The 22330-nt window shown below is 38.7% G+C and overlaps 3 protein-coding genes across 3 annotated transcripts in view; 1 reads left to right on the forward strand and 2 right to left on the reverse strand.

The window, feature by feature from the left end:
- The first annotated feature begins 293 nt into the window (after positions 1–293).
- Positions 294–3823, forward strand: rpe65a (retinoid isomerohydrolase RPE65 a). Its single transcript, XM_026313405.1, has 14 exons — positions 294–478; positions 774–856; positions 1033–1183; positions 1406–1513; positions 1634–1775; positions 1895–2042; positions 2235–2316; positions 2414–2546; positions 2648–2787; positions 2867–2996; positions 3085–3199; positions 3288–3382; positions 3474–3585; positions 3678–3823. The coding sequence occupies exons 1-14, from the start codon at positions 294–296 to the stop codon at positions 3821–3823; spliced, it is 1770 nt and encodes a 589-aa protein (XP_026169190.1).
- A 2409-nt stretch (positions 3824–6232) lies between these two features.
- On the reverse strand, positions 6233–9616 carry LOC113134826 (RING finger protein 11-like). The gene is made up of 3 exons (XM_026314357.1): positions 8989–9616; positions 8432–8601; positions 6233–7523 (listed from the first exon to the last, which is right to left on the reverse strand). The coding sequence occupies exons 1-3, from the start codon at positions 9109–9111 to the stop codon at positions 7352–7354; spliced, it is 465 nt and encodes a 154-aa protein (XP_026170142.1). The 5' UTR covers positions 9112–9616; the 3' UTR covers positions 6233–7351.
- A 1576-nt stretch (positions 9617–11192) lies between these two features.
- Positions 11193–22330, reverse strand: part of LOC113133847 (voltage-dependent R-type calcium channel subunit alpha-1E-like) — a 42230-nt gene continuing 31092 nt past the window's right edge. The window contains exons 24-48 of the mRNA XM_026312830.1: positions 21979–22038; positions 21757–21863; positions 21256–21267; positions 20564–20660; positions 20288–20448; positions 19697–19834; positions 19372–19573; positions 19095–19259; positions 18244–18354; positions 18050–18130; positions 17681–17800; positions 17517–17582; positions 17213–17304; positions 16910–17084; positions 16697–16824; positions 16228–16324; positions 15853–15958; positions 15449–15556; positions 15263–15363; positions 15057–15163; positions 14875–14971; positions 13721–13825; positions 13199–13331; positions 12415–12578; positions 11193–11971 (exon numbers count right to left, since the gene is read on the reverse strand). Of these exons, the coding sequence (XP_026168615.1) occupies positions 11447–11971; positions 12415–12578; positions 13199–13331; positions 13721–13825; positions 14875–14971; positions 15057–15163; positions 15263–15363; positions 15449–15556; positions 15853–15958; positions 16228–16324; positions 16697–16824; positions 16910–17084; positions 17213–17304; positions 17517–17582; positions 17681–17800; positions 18050–18130; positions 18244–18354; positions 19095–19259; positions 19372–19573; positions 19697–19834; positions 20288–20448; positions 20564–20660; positions 21256–21267; positions 21757–21863; positions 21979–22038 (3258 nt within the window). The 3' untranslated portion in view covers positions 11193–11446. The remainder of the gene's footprint in view (positions 11972–12414; positions 12579–13198; positions 13332–13720; positions 13826–14874; positions 14972–15056; positions 15164–15262; positions 15364–15448; positions 15557–15852; positions 15959–16227; positions 16325–16696; positions 16825–16909; positions 17085–17212; positions 17305–17516; positions 17583–17680; positions 17801–18049; positions 18131–18243; positions 18355–19094; positions 19260–19371; positions 19574–19696; positions 19835–20287; positions 20449–20563; positions 20661–21255; positions 21268–21756; positions 21864–21978; positions 22039–22330) is intronic.

Genomic DNA, 22330 nt, shown 5'->3' on the forward strand with positions numbered 1-22330 from the left:
GTTAATCTCAATGGTTCTTCCCATTAAGTCACACTTCTAAAAATCAAAGTGTGCAATTTACACATGTTAACAAGACATATTTTTAATTAGTTTACTTACCGCCACACTTATTTTTATGCTTTTAAGACTTGGCTTGTGCTATTTTGTAGCCTTACACATTTGATCAATATAACAATTGATGCAACTGAAAAAAATCACATTTAACAAGCATGGTTCTCTGTAATAAATATTCTATTCAATAAATCTGGTTTCCCAGGTGGCCATTGAGTCATCCACTAGAGGATATTGGCATAATGGGATCCTTGTTCACTGTGGAACATGATTGGACAAGAGAAAGGTTTACAGCACAGATTGGAGTGGCTGTGAGGGGGGACCAGAGGAATAAATACCGCAAATCCACTGGGAGATCAGAGACTTCCAGTTCAGTGAGGAGAGGTTTGCTTTGTGTGTCACAACAAGAAGGAAACATGGTCAGCCGGTGAGTTTCGGATGAATTCAAACTATTCCTACTAAAGCTTTTTGTGCACGTTTGAAAACTAATTCGTTAACTTGATCCACTGACTTTCACACAATGACCTAAATGTTCGGTTGGCCTGCAGCTAATTACACTCTACACCGAAAAATTTGAAAGCTTATAATCAACTCTGGAACTGCACCACCTGTCAAATACAGTGTCTAAAGTATGAAGTAAAACATTTAACTTGCTTGAAATTTGACTCTCTTGAATTTGGTTGGCTGCAATGTTTGTTGACATCTTTACTTTTTGATAACAGATTTGAACACCCAGCTGGTGGCTACAAAAAGATTTTTGAGACATGTGAGGAGCTGACTGAGCCTCTTCCAACAACAGTCACAGGTTTGTTTGTGTCCCTTAGACAGAAATAGACTGCAGTCAAATAATTCTTTGACATCTTCCTGTTCAGGAAATGTGTTTGTTGAATCTTGAGCCTATTTCTTTTTTCTTCTGAGAACAGATATGGGAATCTTTAGAAAGATCTCAATGCCTTGATCTGATTTACGTTTGTACTACAGGTAGGATTCCTTCTTTTCTGAAGGGAAGTCTTCTCCGTTTGGGGCCTGGGCTTTTTGAGATTGGAGATGAACCTTTCTATCACCTCTTTGATGGCCAGGCCATCATACACAAATTTGACTTCAAGAATGGACAGGTCACCTACTTCAGAAAGTAAGACTTTGACAACAATACTGCTTTGTCATTTTCAGCATAATTTAGGCTAATGCGACATAGTAAAATCAAGCTAAAATGGTACACACTTACCTAATGAAGCTGCACATACAGCTGTCTTAACACCAAAACAAATTTACTTAGCATCTGAGGATAGACTCATGTAAGACATGAACACCTCGTGTTCGGGGAATAAATGCTTTTCCTTTTTTCTCGATTTAGGTATCTCAGAACCGACACCTATGTGCGAGCCATTACGGAGAAGCGTGTGGTGATCACTGAGTTTGGTACATGCGCATACCCTGATCCATGCAAAAATATTTTCTCCAGGTGGGTTGCACATGCACATTTAAACTCTCTTTCATCTAGATGCTTTCCACTGCAAGTTAAAAATCAAAGCAGGCATTTTCATCTAAATCAGTGCATGTATGGTCTTTATTCTGTTTGCAGGTTTTTTTCTTACTTCAAAGGTGTTGAGGTCACTGACAACTGCCTGGTGAATGTCTATCCTATTGGCGAGGACTTTTATGCTGTTACAGAAACCAACTACCTCACGAAAGTGAACCCTGACACCTTGGAGACACTGAAAAAGGTACACCAATATAAATCTATCATAGAATTTGAGGGTTGAAAAATGGATCCTTTCTTTATTTGAACTTCAAAACTGTATATTTCTTTCATATTAATAAAGTGGCTGTATTTTCTGTGCAGGTTGATATGTGCAACTTTGTCAACATTAATGGAGTGACAGCCCACCCCCATATTGAGAAAGATGGTACTGTGTATAATATTGGAAACTGCATGGGAAAAGGAGCCACACTGGCCTACAACATTGTTAAAATACCACCCACACAGAAAGGTTTGTTTCAGCGATGGCAGCACTGCATGTAAAAACAAAAGCACAAAGTGCAGCAGTCGCGTCTCTGTGAAATCTGTACATTTTTTGAAACCAAAATATGCTGCTCAATGGTAATGTAAGTCAGAGTTAAGATGGCTCTCAAAAATTAAAGTCAGGGTTAAAGTCAGTGTGCCCTATTGTCTTCTTCCTTAGACAAGTCGGATCCCATTGAAAAGTCCAAGGTAGTGGTGCAGTTCCCCAGTAATGAGAGATTCAAGCCCTCCTATGTGCACAGGTGTGTGTGAACAATTCCCTGAGAAATTTTTGTTAGTAATCTGTTACTGGTGTCATGTAAAGTTCACCTTTTGATGTTGGCTCCTTATTAATTTTAGCTTTGGCATGTCAGAAAACTACTTTGTTTTTGTGGAGACCCCGGTGAAAATCAACCTGCTGAAATTCCTGAGTGCCTGGAGCGTCCGAGGCAGTAACTACATGGACTGCTTCGAGTCCAATGAGGGCCAAGGAGTGAGGACTTGGAGTGGATTTATATTGTTGCTGATTTTAAGTGTTGTAACCCTTCCCATTTTCATGGTGTCTGTTGAAATATCATATCTACTTTTAAACAGACTTTGTTCCACATTGCCAAGAAAGACCCAGGAGAGTACATCGATCTCAGGTTCAAGGGGGCGCCCATTGGCATGTTTCATCATATCAACACCTATGAAGACCAAGGATTCATTGTTTTTGACCTCTGTGCATGGAAAGGGTAAAAGAAGACGTAAATGTTGCAGAATTGTTTTGACACAAAGATTTGTGTGCTGCTCACTTTTTTGTGTTTTGCGCAGATTTGAGTTTGTTTACAACTACCTCTGGCTGGCCAACCTGAGGGCCAACTGGGATGAGGTAAAGAAGGCAGCTATGATGGCGCCCCAGCCGGAGGTCCGCAGATATGTTATACCCTTGGACATCCACAAAGTGAGTCACCTTTCCTACTCATCAGAGTCAAATTGCCACTGGTAGATGTGATGCTCTTTGTTTTTATGCTATCATGGACTTGATGTAGGAGGAGCAGGGGAAGAACCTCGTGAGCCTGCCGTACACCACAGCTACAGCAGTGATGCATGCAGATGGGACAATCTGGCTGGAGCCTGAGGTTCTGTTCTCGGGGCCTCGCCAAGGTGCAGAAACATCCAACAAGCTCATTCAGTAATGGTGTACGCAGAAATGTATGTTCCGATTTTAATAATTTTAATGTTGTTTTTGTAGCCTTTGAATTCCCTCAGATCAACTACAAGATGTACGGCACAAAGAATTACACATATGCCTATGCCCTGGGTCTCAACCATTTTATACCAGATAGGGTATGATAACAAAATGTCTTCAATCATAAGCAATTCAAGGAGCATACAGCAAACTTTTTTATCAACTCATTTAGTTTTGGCTCATGTGCAGATCTGCAAGTTGAATGTGAAGACCAAGGAGACCTGGGTATGGCAAGAGCCCGACTCGTACCCTTCAGAGCCCCTGTATGTTCAGAATCCTGATGGGGTTGATGAGGATGATGGTATGTCAACAGTAGCATTAACACAATGTATTTAATTCTACACAGTCAATAACAGAAATTCTTTTGTGAAAATCTTGTGCTGTGCCTCCCAGGAGTGCTGTTGACCATCGTAGCAGCTCCTGGATCCCAGAGACCAGGATATCTCCTGATTCTCAATGCAAAAGATCTGTCTGAGATTGCCAGAGCAGAAGTGGAGTGCAGCATTCCTGTCACCTTTCATGGGATGTACAAACCCTAGGGATGCATTTCTCAAAGTCTCAGCATAGTCAAGGATAGGATGGCATAATTGTGTGAGAATAATTGTTAATAATTGTTGCACTCAACAAGAGTTGTTAAAGAAATAAAAATATTATAATGTGAATTTGCGTGCCTTTCTAGTCTAAATGCTATGACCCAACTTGAATGTCTAAGGATTTCTAACCTTGATGTATCAATATTGGTTTGGAGGATTTGGATTTATTCACCTGCTGTGTTACACGAATGTTTCATGGTTGAAGAAATAAACTCAATATCATAACCTCTCCTGTCTTGTATTGATCTGTTAAATGTGGCATGTTCATTAGCTACTTGCGAGGTAGCAGTGTGACAAATCAACTGGTTGTACCATGCTTCATCTCAGCTTTAATCCTGTATGAAAATGTATATTTATTAGGTTAAATTGTTTTCAATCATAGACCTTAAATTTTTCTGCTCTGAACTGGAAATAAGATGTTTTTTGGGTATTGTAGTGTTTTCTTAAAACAAGCCAACAATTCTCTAGATGTGTGAGGTATCCACTAGTTCTGCCAATAATCTTTCAACCTGGATTCTTGAAATATTTGTAGAGATTTAATATGGTGCACATAAAATCTTATTATGGTTGTATTTGAACAAGTGACCGTTCTTTGTCCTTTTTTGTGTTGTTCAAAGTTGTCCTGATCTAACCTACAAAGTAAAAGCATGCAACTCTAGCAGCACTGCAAAGCTGATTAACTGTCAGTACTTATTTTAAAGAAAGGGCAAATTGTAATTAGTTATTTTTTCTAAAGACATAAAAATGCTGTGGTTCTTGTATACAATGTCATGGAGCACACATATACCACATTACAATGTGCACAAGAGTCTGATAAATAAACAAGGCATACATTTGGTCTGAAAGGACTCTGCATGTTGACAGAGTTGAGGAAGATGAAGATTTACTTTATTTTTGTCATAACTCCAATCTCAGATGTTCTTAACAGGGAATTTTACTCACGTTTCCTTGGCAGCTGATGCAAGTCAAGGAAACAGAGCATTAAACATTAGTATTATGGCTTGGGCTTGCTTGCTTCATCAGTCAAATGGAGAAACCTGATTATACAGTCACGTTTTCTACTCCACTGCCAGATTTTAGGATTGCATTAATGAAAGGCTCAGAGGAATATATCGCAACAGTATATTTTGTAAGCTTTCGTTTTGGTAATAATGGGGCCACAAATCTGCCTGTGTGTGTAGTTATGCCACCTTACAGACCGATAACAAATTTGTTTTAGAGATGAAAGTAACTGCCTGTTCTTTAATTTTTAAAAAACTGTGTTTTTTTTTAGTTTATTTTTATTTATTTATTCATTCACATGAGGGCTTTTAGGCTTTCACAAAGAAATAAAATATGACTACTGGAAAACAAAGTTAAGTTGGAAAACACACGAATGAACATAAATCTCGATATCTCGGTTTTAAGTATCACTCCATAAGTCTCTCACATGTTAAAGTTCTGTCGGGACAGAGGTTTGTGCAGCTGGTGTAACAGTTATATGCTGTCGTAAGTGTACAGTGAATTTTACACAAATATAACAAAAAATGTGACGGTAGAAGACAAAACACAGGTAACAGAAAAGACCTGGAAATAAAGCACCAGCAAAAAGGTCTACAAATGGAAACTAATGAATTTTCTAACTAATACTACAGTGAAATAAAGCAACAAAACATTCCTTATAATCTAATAATGAAAAAAAAAAAAACACAATTTATAATAAAGTGACACTGTAATATTGTTTATTAACTTACTTTTTTTCTTGTTTATCTTAAAGAAATAGTTTAATATCTTGGGAAATACACTTATTCATTTGCCTGTTCCATATAGTAAATATAGAGCTACAGCGAGGAGGTGAATATCTTAGTTTAGCATAACGACTTGAAGCAGGGGGAAAGAGCTAGCCCCAAAGCTCACTAACTTGCTATACATTGTTTTGTCTGCACTTCGTAAGTAAAAGTGACAATTTGTAGTAAGTCACATGTGTGTTAGAAGTTAGATGTGTTAATATGCTGTCACACACCAAGTAAACTACCATGAAAACAAACTTTTAAAACTACAATCATTGTCTGTGAACAAATCAATCAAACATAAAATAAGGTGTACATCAATGAAATTTAGAGGTGCAGGTAGATAAATTTCTGAGCTATAGAGGTAGCCAGGCTAGCTGTTTCCCCATTCCCAGCCTTCATACTTCTCGATTAACACAGACATGAAAGTGGTATCAATATTCTCAACTAACCAATTTACCAAAACGGCTGACTCTCCCCTTCAAACTGAAGCAAGCCTCTGTCCCTTCAAAGGCACACAAAACACACAAGACTGAAAAAAAAAAGAAACATCAAGCAGAACAAAGTAGAGACTCGCACTACTGAATTAGATTTCATGAAATACATCTTCAGGCTTATTTTAATGTGATAGGTGACTACTGCCAGCTTTGAAAAGCTCTATCAGCTATATATCTTTTGCATCTCAGGAAATAAAGGAATGACATATTGATAGTGCAAGGTTATAAGGTACATATATTAATATATTGTTTTACATACTGTCCTATAAGTAAAGTGCAAATCTCTGAATTGGATGAAAGGTATGTGCAAGCATTTCTAACTCTGACTGACTGATCCACCTGCCCATGCACAAATGAGCCCTTTACATTGGCTGCCAGCTACTTTACACATAATCTGCTGAAACATTCCAATTACACGTTATTCTTCCCTTCAACTCAAAGTATTTTTTAGTCTGCCCATGTGGGGTATTGATTCTTGATTGCCATTAAGTATTACTGTGCACGGTGTACATACATGGGTTATTTCTCTGTGCATAAGCTTTTCGTAATCCTGACTATAAGGAGAGCAATTTCTTTGTTATGTGACACAAACGTGTAAACTTCAGCTGTATTCCAGCATCTCCAAAGTGCAGGGCTACTTTAATGTGAAAGCATGTTAAGGAGATTAATATGTTGATGAAGTCTTTGCTTAGTGTTGTCACAGAAAACCTCAAATTTAATCCAACAGATTTCTGGCAACACCAATTAGCATTTTGGTCAATAATTTCTTAATCTAGTCATCATCATGACTAAGTAGTAATGAAAGTGAATTGGGGTCTGGTAGGGAGAAACACCACTGAGACCAGCTCAAGTGGAAATGCAGTCATCAAATAGCGCACACATACACATGTCACAATTTCACTATCGGCAGCAACACTGGATGCTTTTTCAACACGACCAACACACAAAACGCAATCATGGGTCATCTGGAAACATTTTCTCAATGATTCATGTAACTGATGTTTAAGACCAGCTTATTTAGTCCTGGGGGCATGGAAGGCCAACAATAGGTGAGTCAATTTTGAAATTTTCAAAGTGCAAGACAACACCCAACACATATTTTTCAGCTCCTCTCACTCTATAAGAGGGAAGTTTTTGGGGGTTGTGTGTGGGTTTGGGGCTAAAGGGGCTGTATTTGATCTGAGCGTAGAGGAGGAGGGGGAAAAAAATCAGTTGGTCTCATAGGTAGAGAGCAGGGCCGCATCCACAGGCTCCATGCAGGAGGGACAGGTGAAGGATCTCATCAGCCAGTCATCTATGCAGTCCATGTGGTAGATGTGCATACATGGCAGGAACCGGATCGGGTCCCCATATACAAAGTCCAGCATACAGATCACACATCTGAGAAGGGACGCAATGAAAATTGTAAACACACAAGTTTACAACTTAAATGGCGAGATGAGATAAATTATCTAAGATTTGTTATTTCTTCTTTAATCATTATGTAACTTCACTGTTATTTTGTAGTTTTAGAACATGTTACATCGTAGCAATGTTTAACTGAAATCATTTGTCCTTTAATTGGGTAGTTGAACAACAGAAAATTACTTGGCAACAATTCTGATAACTGATTAATAAGTTATTTAATTCTCAGTCTCATTCTGTGGTACAGTACCAGCTTTTCAAAAGGATTTACTACTTTTGTTAAGACAGTACATGATTTGTATCCAGACAAAACAATATGAAGATATCAGCTTGAGCTCAGGAAAATTATGGTTGACATTTAACACAGTTTTACTATATTTTAGAAACTACAGGATAAGTCAAAAATGAGATTATTGTATCGACAATACAAAGGACAATTAGTTGCAGCTCTAGATTTTTTTATACATATAAATGGCTGCCTTATTTTGTCTCACTAATACTGTTGATGCCAATTGCTTAGCCTATTAATAATGATGATATAATGACTAATGATATGATGGTTCACATCGGAAAACTGCCATCAATCACTCACACCTCAAGATGATGTTGCTTGTTTTGTCCGACTACAGTCTAAAATCAAGACATTTATTTTATAATGATATAAAAACTGAAAATTTACAGCAGCCACTGTTTGGCATTTTTCCATGAGAACTGACTTTCACTTTCTGTCTGTATTATTTATATAGCCAAAACTACAACTTAGCTTTAGAGGGTGTTGGATACAGATCATATGACACCATCAACCAAACCAATTAAAAAGGCTCAGCTCTGCTGGCCTGCAATCTTCCAGGTAGCTATCACATGCAGAAATCCAAATAGCTTACTCTCTGATCTTCTTCTCTGAGCCGTCTTGCCCTCCATCATAAACGCCCTTAGGGAGGTGCTGAATGAGGCCGATGCGCTGAGCTATGCGGATCTGCTCCTCCTCTGTCAGCTGAGTGGCCAGACGGGACTGACTGGGTGTGGGATGGTACATGGGCATGTGAGTCTGCTCCTAGTAACAGACAAAAATAAGTGCACACGAAATGAAACAATAAACAGTTATCGTCATATATCAACTCACTTACATAGAGCGGTCTGACGGGTTGGGAGCTGCTGTGCTAAAACAAACTAAAGAAATGTAAGCAGTTGTCTGGTCTGGAGATGCCTGACAAGCCTGTTAGTCAGAATTTAAATTCCTATTTGTTTACACAAGTATCCTAGAGATTACACTAAACTCACAACTCACATAAAGGCCACAGACATGAAACGAGGGCTAAAGGCATACCTTCATGAACATTACCTATAGTATGAGGGAATTAAGGCTTTAAACAGAGATTATTCTTAAAACCAATTGTCCTTGATAGACTAATAAACTGGAACAGTGTTAGCAGCCTCTCACCTGGTACGGCGGGGGAGGCTCCAGGTCTGGATCTATTCCATCACCGAAACTCGCCCTGTCTGACTGGGATTCATGAAGCAGAGAAATGTCGTCTGATGTCGGGGACTTAAGACAATTGCCCATGTCTTCGTGTCTCCAGCCCTGTCCTGGCCCACGTTCAAAAACAACCAGATCGTTCTGTTGCTAAACTTGCTCTCGATGGCTAATGTTAGTTTACTCTTTCTAATGTTCCAGAAACCACTCATGTACAGTTCAACTAGCTACTGCTAAAGATACTCCCTGCATGACTCTAAAACTAGTAAAATGTTTGTTGTCTACACTAGTTGTTCTTCTGTTTACACGGACCTCCACCTCGAAAACAAAACAAAGAACTCTCTTGCTAACGACAGCTAGCAGCCTAGCTAGCTACTTTTTCCTCCCGACTTCCTTGATTAGTATCGCTCCTTCCTTTGAAAGAATCGCAATTTCAACAAAATATGTACTTCAACAGCAACTGTGGCTGTTAGACTGGACTGTCTCAGTGCTGCACTGGAGCGACATTTCCACCTTTTAACTTCGTGAGTACTATTAATCGATTCGCTTTCTTGCTAGCTCTTTCTTCAAGCGGACATGTTATCTGTCCGTTGGATATGACGTAGGATGTAATTCTGCGTAGTGATTGGGTAATTTTGCTGACGTAGTGCGAAGAGTAAGCTGTTGTCCCACGACTTTAAAGGACGATATAAACATATTAATAACTGATATAAACATTTATTACTGATATAAATTTGAATAACTGATACTGTTATTGAATAAATCAGTGATTAAAATATATAATTAGAAATACTTTTTTTATTGGTGAACCATAATGAAGAAAATAATTAAATTAAAGTTTATTTTGAATTGTTACTATTTTTAGTCCACTATTACTGACTGTGAAATAAATAAGGAGGGCAGTAAATAAGATATCAAACAGGCAAACACTGACAGCGTGTGTAACACAATATATGGCAATAGTATGCTCAGTTTAGAGCTAACAGATATATTAAACTAAGCAAATAATGCACACACTTAACATCTTAATGCACTTAATCTGATTTCTGTGGGAACTGTTATTGTAGTGCTCAAAGTTTCAAAGTTTCACATATTAAAATTGATGTTTTTCAGTGTTTGGTAAAATATAAAAATAAAAGACACAAAATAACAGTGGACACCTTTATTTGTATATACAGCTATGGTACACATTAAAAACCCACAATGTATTTGCATTCCAGGAACTTATAATACAAATCTCCATGTTTTTGGTTAAGTGAGTTTCACAGAATGGGCCTTGACCAGGCAAAGAAAACAGATACACAAACCTTAAAATGAATATTTTCGAAGATTCTTCTACCTTTAAAGCTCATTAGCTGATATTATTTTTTCTCTAAATGTTACAAACAGCATTTTTTTTCTGTACATTATTAGTTAGTAGTTGAATAATGTAAATTTGTAAAACAAAATGTGTCATGGCGTGTCTACATTGTTTCTACAGTCATTGTCTGAGTGGTTCATACAATATTTACAAGGAACAAAAAGGTGAAATATCATTTTGTTTTCATATCAGTTCATAATAAAATGATATGCCCAACAATTTTCTAAATTAATTCTTAAATATAATTGTTGAAAATTCTTCATTTAAAGGGTGCAGGCTGGTAAAAAATAAAAACTAACAGTTTGGAGGAATATTAGGAACTTTTAAAGGTTTAATATTAATATAAAATGAAGAAACAAATAATCATATTTTATATTTTAGTCTGTAACTTTATTTGTATCTCACAATTTACGTTTAATACCAGAAAGAAAAATGATGGTGAAAGTCCGGCAACTTTCCCCCTGCACATTCATTCATACTGTAAAAAAATCCAGCATTATGGAGTTGTAATTATTTATATCCACATTGTCTGGTATCAGATCGGCTCTTGATGATGGCTTGTTGCGTTGGTCTGGTCTAATAAATGGCAATGGTGTGATGATCACAAGTTATTTACAAAACAAGTAATTTATAAGAAAATGTAGTTACATATTCACACACCCCACAGATAAATACTGTTTAAAGCAACACTGAATCATTTAGAAACATCTTCAGAAATGAAAATACCTTATATTGACACAAATGACATAATTAGATCCATTCATTTATTTTATTTTCTGCATCCCACAACTATTTGAGATATATTATTACTCTCTATCATCAAGTACAAGTCAGGAAATAGACCTTATTTATTGTCAGTGTTCCGTATGAATTGGCAACTACAGTTTCAGGAAGTATTGTTCTCATAGTTTTTCACATTTTACCAAACACCCAGAGGGCCCATGGCCTCTAACCACTGATGCAAAAAGAGTCACAGTAATCTTCACTCTGTACACTGTTGTACAGCATCCCCTTCCCACTCCTGTCTGGGATTCTCTCTTCTCTCTCATGCTGTGCTTCCTGTCCCTAGCACCTGTCGTCCTCTTCTGTGTCGCTGAGAGGATCACAACCCGCAACTGAGGCTGTTTGTGCCAGACGCTTTCGAAAGTGTCCATTGGGGACCTGCCAGCCAGTCCGCAAGCGTGGGTGGGCTGAGCTGATGGTGTTTGAGCGTCCCAGGCTGCAGGCCACAGCCGCCTCGAAGGTCAACGTCTCCATGGGACCTGAGGGGTCTGGGCTATGGTCATCCTCCTGTGAGGCCAGGAATGGCTCAGAGGGGTAGCGTCGCGGTGGGGAGGGGTGTCGGCCAGCCTCGCTCCGCCTCTCACCTGCAACCCTGTCTTGGGTCTCCCAGGTAGGCTTGCCCCGCCTCACGGTCTCTGGGCTCCCCTGTTCATCCTCATCTTCACCAACAGAGGCTTGGGTGCGACACACGAGCGGGGAGTAGGAGATGTGAGGACGAGAGCGGGTTGGGGTTTGTGATAATGGTCGTCGACCGCTGGGGGTGCTGGACTCTGAAGTTGAGGGCACTGGACTCTCTGAGCTGTTTCCCTGGAAATAAAAAAATGCAGTGTAAGAATACTATTTTTTCACCTCATTAATACGCAAATATATGCAGCAAGGCAACCAACATCTAATCAAATCTTATACTTCCTGTGATATACCTGTGGTGTAAATGCGAAGTTTCTACTATGTATCATGTCTGAGTTACCTTGTTCCTTCTCATAAATTCAGTTAACTCATTAATTAGAAAAGTTATTTACACCATGTTTGTTTCTGCATGCTCCATATCTGGTATTAATATATATATATATATATATATTATATATTGTAGTTTTACATTCTTAGTTAGCTGTTCTCTAATAATAAAATCTTTGGCAATCCACCAATAACAGTGTAAACTAACTTAAGACAGATTTGCTCCTCCATTTTTAATTTGACAGACTTCAAAGTGTATTTTTGGTCCACGTTCCTGTTGATTACATCTGACCTACCTGTTTGTCTTGAGGGTGTGCTCTCTCCACACTCGACGATCGAGAGGGGTGTAAGCTTCTTTCTTCTGAGTTGCAACGAGACGTGTCTGGAGAGAGGAGGTGACAGCGCTCCTTGGACCGGCCACGTTCTCTGTCACCCTTCTGCCAGTGTTCAGACCGAGAAACTAAAAGGAGAGAAATTCCAGAAAGGAGACCACACAAGAAGTAAGAAGAAATGGCAAAGATATTACTGTTTTATAAAATGTGAATATATTGCAAGTAAGATTCACATTGATGGCTCAATAAACGTCCATCTAAATTTATGAGTTCTTTTTAAAAATCACAGAAGACTGTACATTTGGACACAAAACTTTATCATCAAATGTTAATCATATGGTAATTTTTGTTAACATCATCTTAACCTTTTCATCTAGTCATTGCTGGTATTGAGCTGTCTAGTGGAGTCACAGATAAATTAAGAAAACTTAATCATGTAATAGAGCTTTTAAGCTTTTTTCACCACTTCTAAATACTTGTTTGATATTTCATCCTTTTAAAAAATTGAAGTGATTAAATTGTTAGTAAATGGCTGCCAATTTACGCAATAACATATATATAATACTAATAATAATGATAATAATAATGATGATGAAAACCAGAAATCTAATGTAATGATGGTGGGGTTTACTATATTGCATTTGTTTAGTTTTCCAAATGTTTGCATTTTCATTTGGGAAAGAAATAAACATGTCATACTGTAACTCCACAAACCCGAGTGGAATTACAGAAGGTGAGGAGGACTAACCAGCAGCTTTGTAGCTTTTGTGACGAGGTCGATACACTCGCTCAGGACTTTTCTCCTCTTGCCAAAGACCATTCACACACTGATCCCCAACAGTGGAGGCAGAGCGCTTCATGGAGCCACTTGCAACCTCTGTCTGCTTATATGTGAAAACACACAAAGACAAATAGCAAACACAGGGTACGTACAAAATCATATGAAAGATATTCTAATTAAATTCTGATCATTTCATTCAGAAATAAGTGTATAGTGTGGATTTAAGAATTCTTTATCATGCTTTACTAGGTATAGTTTATTCTCAAGAAAGAATAGATCCAGGAAAGAAGACAAGACATCAGCAATCACGGCTCACATCCTGTTCTAACAGTTCACTCAGCCTTAATCAGACTCCCAAAGTAGCAAAAGACAAACCAAAACTCTAATGATTCAAACTCTCAGCATCTTGTGCACATAAGGAACAAGGCACTTTGGCATAAGAGCTCATGCAGTCACTGAAGTCCTCCGTGTCGTGGAAGATGTGTGTACCTGCAACTCTACAGCCAGACGGGGCATGGAAGAGGCCCGCACACACGGGCCCCTCCCTAGTGGAAGCTCCAGTGGGGCTTCAATCACCCTACTGCACCCGCCCACCTAGGTGAGTACAGAAACAAGAGAGGAGGGCAAGGAGAGACAGAGCACCAATCAGGCTCGTCCTTGCCGGGACAGCCTCTTTAAATCGCAAGTCCAGTTCACTTAAGAGGGGGGCAGACAAGCCGTTCCATCACTGAAGTTCATCTATCACAGCCATCATCATCGCCATCCAATCAGAAGCCATTCCAGCCAAAAACAGACAGATAAACAACTAACAACAGGAAAACTGACTTCAAAGAAGTGAAAGAGTCAGATTGTGTAAGAGAGGGAAAAAGTGAAGAAGAAGAGCAATAATAGACAGTAAGCAAAACAGTGGGAACGATGCAATTCATATTTCAGCCTGGAAGTACATTCAGTCATGCATGTTCAAGTCTTAACAGCTCAATAGCAAAAGAGCCAAACATCAGTCTAGGGGGCCGAACACATTCCTCTGCACACTAATATGTAAGTATTTCAGAATGATTTCATATCATTCCCCCAGCAGGCAATGTCGACCAGTAAAACCAGACAGTTCAGACACAGCAAAACATCAACAATTGGACAGTCTTCCTCTGCTAATCCGACCTTTACGTGACTAAAAGACAGGGGCACAGAGAGTCAGCTATGCCGTGCTCTGCAAGGTACTGAGAAAAGTCACAGCAATGTCATGAATTAAATCATATTTATACTGTTTCTAAAGATTAAATGCTTACATGAATGTTGTGCTTTGTAAAATTGCAAAGGTATGACCTAAGGTAGTGGTTCCAAACCAGAGTTAATAGATAAGATAACCATATAGGGCAACACACATCGGCGTACAAAGTGCACCAATACACACTTGTAGGATTGATACATCTCGGGGTCACACAGTGCTGATTATCGTAGATCAGGGCTGGATAAATTAAACATGGAATCAGTCATAAATAAGCAGACATAGGAACAAAATCATGTTTTTGTTGCAGCACAACAAATGCTTTAAGAGGATGTATAATAAAAAGGTTAGGAACCACTGGTCTAAGGCATGGTTGTGGATATTAATGAATGTTCATGTTGGTCCTCTCCCTTACCACATTCTGCTCTTGGGTAGCATCGACGTCTGAGCTCATGGGCTGCAAAAACAGTTCTTGGGGTGAGATCGGGCTCAAAGCCACAAAGCCTCCTCTGGTCCTGTATTGGAACAAAGAAAACAGTAAACAAACAGAAAAAGAGTACACACATAAGTGCACACATCTCCATTTATGCACAGACTCACAGGGCGGAACCAGCGCTGTGAGCCATCATCGGCAGGGGCTGGGTGTTAGACAGAATGTCCTCTGGGAGAGTTGAGGCATCCAGACGCTTGAACATCAAGCTGCTCTTCTGCAATGAGAGACATAAAAGCACAATGATTACAGGTTTTATTCATTTTTATTTTCAGGCCATGATTAGGATTATGAAAGGTTATAATAAGAAGCTTACTTGAGCTTCTAGTTGTTGTCTGAGCTTTTTGGCTTTGTTCTGTTTGAAATAGTCCATAATCATCATTGAAGCGTAGATCTTCCCCACTGTCATGTCCGTATCTATGAGGACAGACGCACCATATTAACCATTGCTGCTTGTCTCTCAGCATTACATTGAGTATTTCATCCATAGTTAGAGCCAGACCTTTGTTGATAGGTACCAGAAGGTCCAAGGTCTTCTGGGGTAAATAAGGCCAAATGATACTGATCTCTTTCTGCAGTTCTGTATCCAGAGCAACACGATCCTCACCACCTGAGACAAACATGTTTATCCACTTAGAATGGGTTATATCAATACTGAAATTATTCATCAATCAATTACCATTTGCTGCATTTCTTTCTCTTAAATGGGAATAAACTGACAATCAATCTGATGATGTAATATTTGGCTATAATAAAGTGCACTGGACATTTTGCAGTTTTGTCTTCTAGAACAATATTTTATTATCATTATTAGCTTCAAATCATACTCAGCACAAAAGAGAAAATGAAAATAATTATTAGTTCATATGCATAACCGCTTGTAACATACTTGTCAGTGACCCTCACCTCGAGCGATTTTGATGTCCAAAGCTGTGCGGATCAGAGACATCAAAGTGGAGGTGAAGTGGACAGTCATGTCCTCATCCACAGGCATGTTCATCAACACCAACCTCTGAGAGAGACACGCGTGGAGAGAAGAAATGAAGTCACCTATTATACATTTCATTATCAAACAGGAACAGAATGAAGAACAATCTTATGTCTATTTGCCCCAGTCACAAAACAAGTAACAGAAATTGTTTAGCATACATGATCTGCCGATATTTTCAACAAATTTTAAAGGCATATGCACACATGTGCAATGGAAGTAAATATCACTCATTCATTTCAGTTCAGTTCATCCAACTCTTCTGTATTTTGGGGAAAAAATGTTTTCAGTACCTTGTAGGCAATCTTAGCAGGACATTTTTTGCCCAGGCCCAGGGGCGGTGACATGTGTGTTAACATCTCATACATGGCTGTATAGTGGATACGACCACTTCAGAGCACAAACATAGGTGAAAAGTGAAGGGAGGTGAAAGAAAGAGGAACAGACACAGAAGATGAACAGATTAACACAAACAGTAACTTTGATTGTTAAGGTCGTGCACTTCTTGTTTGGTGGTAAAAGAATGTTTTATTTTACTTCCAAAAGACATTCACAGTAAACCATAATGTTCCTTAGGACTTAAAGAAAACCAACTAATACTATGTAAGGTCATTGCACTGAAACATTAAGATATTTAACATTTCACACCTTTTGGCTGCCCTCTGTTGGACAAAGATAAAACATGAATGTTGCTCAGGTGAGCTTTAAACCAAATTAAAGCTGAATATGTAAAAATGCAGCTGTAATTAGATCAGGTCTCACCATGCCAAACGATCATACTCCCCCCAGATGCGGACAAACTCATCCAGGTGATGGGGACCCAGGATTGATGAGTCTCGTGTCAGATATTCAAAGTTATCCATAATCACAGCCACAAACAGATTTAGCATCTACAAAGGGACATGGAGGAAGATATGACAAATGTGCAGAAAGAACTACTGCAGGGATGTTACTGTGCTTAGTTTGAACCCTCACCAGGAACGAGCTGAAGAAGATGAATGAGACAAAGTAGCAGTAAGCAAAGTCAGTCCCACAGCCTCCCTCATGGTCTGGAGAAATGGTGAGTGGGGCGATGGAGGGGTCTGGTTCACACTCCTGACCTGACAGACAGGAAAGCATAATCTCCTGCCAGGACTCTCCTGTAGCACTCCTGGCAGTTTAAACAAGAACACACATCGAGCTGACATCAAATTAAGTAAACAAGAATATTCATTTAAATGAAATTGAATAATTACATGAATGTCAATCAGGATGTGAACATATTTTTGATAAACCCACCTGAACAGTAGCATCAGTGCACTGAAAAATGTCTTAAAGTTGTTGTGCTGATTAATGTGACTCTCATCATTCAGCTTAATGTTTCCAAACACCTGAAAAAAAGGTTGTTTCAAGTAAATAATTATTTTTGTACTTTTTTTAAATTTCCACTATAGCAGCTGCTATAAAACCCCCCTTGGGTCTACACATGAAAGATGTCTAAATAAAAGATTAATAAAATCATTAAAAGAAAGGTGCAAATGAAAATATTTTTAAAAGTAGGTAAAATCGATTATTATTATTATTATTATTAGTGAAATGATACCTGCATTCCAATTATGGCATATATGAAGAAAAGCATAGCAATGAGAAGACAGACATAAGGAAGAGCCTGTGGGAGGAGAGGCAGCAAAAACAGGAGGTTAAAACTTGTCTTAAAGGCAAGGACTTCAATTTATTTGAAAGAAAACAGAAAATGAAATGTCTGACCTTGAATGATTGTACGAACGTCCACAGCAGAATACGGATGGTATAACCCTGTCTCAGCAGTTTGATCAACCTGGCTGTTCGGAAAAGCTTCAGGAAACTCATGTTGATGGTGTTCACCGACTGGGACACATGCACAAATGGTTGGAGCGAGGGTGAAAGAGAGAGCGTGGTAGACAGAAGGGAGAGACAGGATGTAAAACACAGATGGCGAAATTCATCACAACATGACTTAAGTTGTGTCTGGAGGCAGGGATCGTAACACGTTAGGAAACTTGGAGAGTACAAACGCTGCATTTAAAGCTGAGTTCTTTTTTTACTTTTAAGGGTAACAACGTTGTGAAAATTAATAGTGTCTTGGCAGTATCTTACCTGTAAATCCACAATTATCTCAGTGATGCTGCCAAGAACAGTGATGAAATCAAAAATATTCCAAGTATCTCGAAAGTAGTTCTGCGGAAAGAAAATTTGTTTACAATTTGACTAAACATAAGCAAATTCCATTTAGTTAATCGAACGTGATCTAAATTTCTCCTCCTCCTTTAATTTTTTGAAATTACACTCACCACAAAACCAAATGCCATAATCTTGAGTATACATTCCATGGAGAAGAGGACAGTGAAGGCTGTGTTTAGGTGTTTTAGGACTGTATCATATGCTGTTGGGGCTGAGTGGTACTGAAGGAAAAAAAAAGATAATGCTGATATGTCAAAGTGAAAGTACTAACTAAAAACATCACTGACCCTCATCACTGTCAATATAGAACATCATACCTAATTAGCCCCATGTCTACTATGAGAGATGCTATCATCCAATTTCCTTTTTTTTAACCATTAACAATAACATTTAGCAGATTGTACATTACCCCTGATCATTTTCCACCACATTACTAGATTACTATTACTCCTTCTTCTTTTCCTTTCAGCTGCTCCCTTCAGGAGTCGCCACAGCGAATCATCTGCCTCCATTTAACCCTATGCTCTGTATCCTCCTCACCCACACCAACTATCCTCATGTCCTCCTTCACTACATCCAAGAACCTCCTCTTTGGTCTTCCTCTAGGCCTCCTTCCTGGCAGCTCTAACCTCAGCATCCTTTTACCAATGTAATGTATTACATTACTATTACTGATATTGATAATTAAGCATATAATGAACAATGGTAATCACAGTCCCTCACTGCACTGCACAGTGAAACTTTATATATATATTTCTTCTCAGCATTTAATTTGGTGATTACAACATAATCTGCAATAATTGTGTCATGAAGTGCTTCAGTTAACTGTAAATTTCTTTCAGCTGGAAGGTAATTCAATATTTGTTTTCAAAAACATGCGTCCATGTTAAACACAGAGTGGGACACATGCACAAATGGTGCATGTATGTAATGTTCCACTACTGTTAAATGAGCTCTTTACCTTCATCATGAGGACCACAGTGTTGAGGGCAATCATGACCAGCACTGTGTACTCAAAAGAAGGCGATGCCACGAAGTGCCACAGTCTGTACTGGAAGGTCTGTCTGTTCTGGGGCATGTAGCGGGTCATTGGCTTGGCACTGATGGCAAAGTCAATGCAAGCCCTCTGATGGGACAAAAACAGACAAACAGAGAAGAAGATGATCTTTTATTACATGAGTACTTAAGTGTATGCATGTGAGTTTTTGTGTGTCTGCATGTGTTTCTCAGGTCCACACCTCATTTTTCTCCAGGCTGCACTCCTGGATCATTTTGTCACCCTGCTCTTGAAAGGTGATGATGATCAGAGCCACAAAGATGTTGACAAAGAAGAACGGGAACACTACGAAGTAGACCACATAGAAAACGGACATTTCCATCCGATTCCCCCGACTTGGCCCCATGTTCTCCTCTGTTACATCCGTTGAGTGCTGCAGGACCCTAATGAGAGAAAAGACACTTAAAACCACTGACTGGTGGGAAAGAAATCAAAAGCAATTTTGGGAAGCAAAAACTGAGCTTAAAGCCTCTGAATTATGTAGATGACTTAGCAGGCACACTTACTGAGGCCATCCCTCTCCAGTTGAGACAGTGAAAAGTGTGAGGAGAGCCCAGCAGACGTTGTCATAGTGAAACTCGTGTCTCTTCCACTCTCTCCTCTTCACCTCCTTTTTGTCTCTGCTGTAGTCAATGTAATAGCCTCTGCAGGGAGCAGAGCAGCCCGGAGGTTATTGTTTCACTGATTAAACTATGAGCTTTAATGAAGAGAAAGATATTAAATCCTTTGCTGCGTGTAAACATTATTCTTTCTTTATAATACTGACTGGTGAATCTGGAGTCTTTGCCAGACTAGCTCTGTCTCCATGTTTCCAAACTTTATGCTGATTGTAGCTTCAAATTTACCACACAAATATGAAAACACATAAGGGCATTTCCCAAAATACCAAAGATGCAAAGAAAAAAAATCAAACAATTTGACCCCTTAGATTTTTTTTTCTTCTCTCCTAAGTCTTTAGATAAACATAAATTTAGTGCCATGCAGTGTGGTTGTATATGCTCATTTGGAGAAGAATTTTAGGTATATATTTATTCCAGACTATAATGCAGGATCAGATAATCATGGACTCTGAAAGCGTCTCAGACATATCCACTTACTGGCATTCTTTCTCTGTGTTCATGGAGCTGTCAGTGCAATAGAAGAACTTCCCTTTAAAGAGCTGCACTGCAATGACAGCAAAGATGAACATGAAGAGCTGGTACACAATGAGGATGTTGAAGACATTCTTCAGAGATGTGACCACACAGTCGAAAACAGCCTGTAGGCGAGAAGGACAAAAAGGATGGCAAAGCAATACAAATCTGTCAGAGATTTGTGAAATAACGGCCGAGAATCAAAATACTGGACAGGACTTGCAGATGTTAACATCATACCTTGAGTTTAGGAAGCCGCTTGATGGTTTTAAGAGGACGCAGAACTCTGAGAACTCTGAGAGACTTTATCGTCTTGATGTCTCGGCCTTTGTTGTTCCTGTTAATGTTGAAATACAACACTTAGCAACATAGTTTTACACTTAAACTAATGCACAAGGACACATGGAATAGACACATTTAAAATGAAATACACAGTAAAAGCAAACACAGGTGCATATCAAAACCACAACAAAACATAGAACTTCACCTTGAGTGTGTTTGTATGGAGCCCAGTAGGTTTTAAGGGTGAAACTTTCGACAATTGCAATTGGTACCTTAGTACCTTAATTATTTGTGCACACAGATTAGCAATTTATTAACTTTACATTTGGCTGTTAACAACGTGTAATTCTTTTACTTAAAGGAATAATAGATTACTTTCAAGTATAGCTGTTTAAAAATAACAAAAACGCTTAAATGATGTAATATGAGGATAAAAGATTTTAATTAGAAGTTCTAAATCACTTATAATGTGCCAAAAATTCTTTCCCTGTTACCTGACAGGCTCTGACAGGCTTGGTGAGATTTAAAAAAAAAAAAAACACACAAACTAAAACACACTGAACACAACAAAAATCAGACACATGAAAATAAAAGTAATATATGAGAAGCTAATGGGATAACTGTACAATTAGTGTGGCTGAAGTGTTTACCCCATCACATTCCTGGCAGCCCCAACAGTGACACAATCCACAGGAACAACAGAGAAAAAATTGAGGCATAAAGAGAGATACGCCATGAGCAAAGCTCAGAGGATTACAGTTATATTCACAACAGATAAATTAACAGTCACAGTATTAACATACAGTGCTCTACGGTACAGCAGAAGGCACATAGGGTTTGGTTAGTAATCTGTCACATTCATGCTGGGAGAGACAACAGAAAGAACTACTGTAGAGGCCACCAAATTTCATAGAAACCCTTCTCCTCTTGTCGCAGCACCATGATGACAGTTTAGTATGTACAGCACAATGCATGCTTTTATATTTGCAGTTTATGAGCTTACTCCCTGGTCAATGAAGCAGACAGCTTCCCAAGCTTAAGCTGCGTTTTTGAGGGAAGGTCGTTTATACCAGTATTGTAGGCTCAGAAAATGATTTGCTGCAGTGAGTCAGTCATTAGTCATCAGCGGGCAGCACTACATAGTGACTCACGTTAAAGCAAAGGCAATCAGAGCTCCCACCACCACAATGAAGTCCAGGATGTTCCACATGTCTCGGAAATAAGAACCATCATGCAGAATGAGACCCTGGTCTATCATCTGAAAGAAAAAATATGGAAGCACCCATGTGGAGACATTATGTAAATATGCTAAATTCTTTAAAAGGTGTGATAAATGCTGTCAAAGTGGAGAAATATATCTTTTAATTACCCACCTTAATGATCATTTCAAAGGTGAACACTCCAGTAAAGACATAATCAAAATAACGGAGGACCTGGGTAATTCACAAACACAAAATATACTAATTAAAAACACTTTTCTCAGTGTACCTACTCTAATTAAATAATTTGCCACACAACTCCATACTAAATACTAATTGTATACATTATGTACTTCATATTCATAGTTATAGTATACTGTCTTAGCAAGTACTGTACAAACATTGATATACACAACATTGGGCATCAAAATTTATCAAAAATATATAAGAGTGACAGAATTACAAGGTAGGAGTCAAAGCAACAAAGTCACTAAGTCCCAAACACTGGTTGAGACAATGTCCTGTA

This window comes from Mastacembelus armatus, chromosome 17 (assembly GCF_900324485.2).
Source record: "Mastacembelus armatus chromosome 17, fMasArm1.2, whole genome shotgun sequence".
NCBI classification, from domain to species: domain Eukaryota; kingdom Metazoa; phylum Chordata; class Actinopteri; order Synbranchiformes; family Mastacembelidae; genus Mastacembelus; species Mastacembelus armatus.

Excerpts from the sequence above, each read along its gene's own strand:
- rpe65a (XM_026313405.1), top strand. The coding sequence starts at position 294 with ATGGGATCCTTGTTCACTGTGGAACATGATTGGACAAGAGAAAGGTTT. Across the intron at positions 2,547-2,647 it reads AGTCCAATGAGGGCCAAGGA|ACTTTGTTCCACATTGCCAA; the intron begins GTGAGGACTTGG and ends ACTTTTAAACAG. Across the intron at positions 3,586-3,677 it reads TGGGGTTGATGAGGATGATG|GAGTGCTGTTGACCATCGTA; the intron begins GTATGTCAACAG and ends TGTGCCTCCCAG.
- LOC113134826 (XM_026314357.1), bottom strand. The coding sequence starts at position 9,111 with ATGGGCAATTGTCTTAAGTCCCCGACATCAGACGACATTTCTCTGCTT. Across the intron at positions 8,602-8,988 it reads AGCCTCCCCCGCCGTACCAG|GAGCAGACTCACATGCCCAT; the intron begins GTGAGAGGCTGC and ends GTCTGTTACTAG. Across the intron at positions 7,524-8,431 it reads TCAGAGAAGAAGATCAGAGA|ATGTGTGATCTGTATGCTGG; the intron begins GTAAGCTATTTG and ends GTCCCTTCTCAG.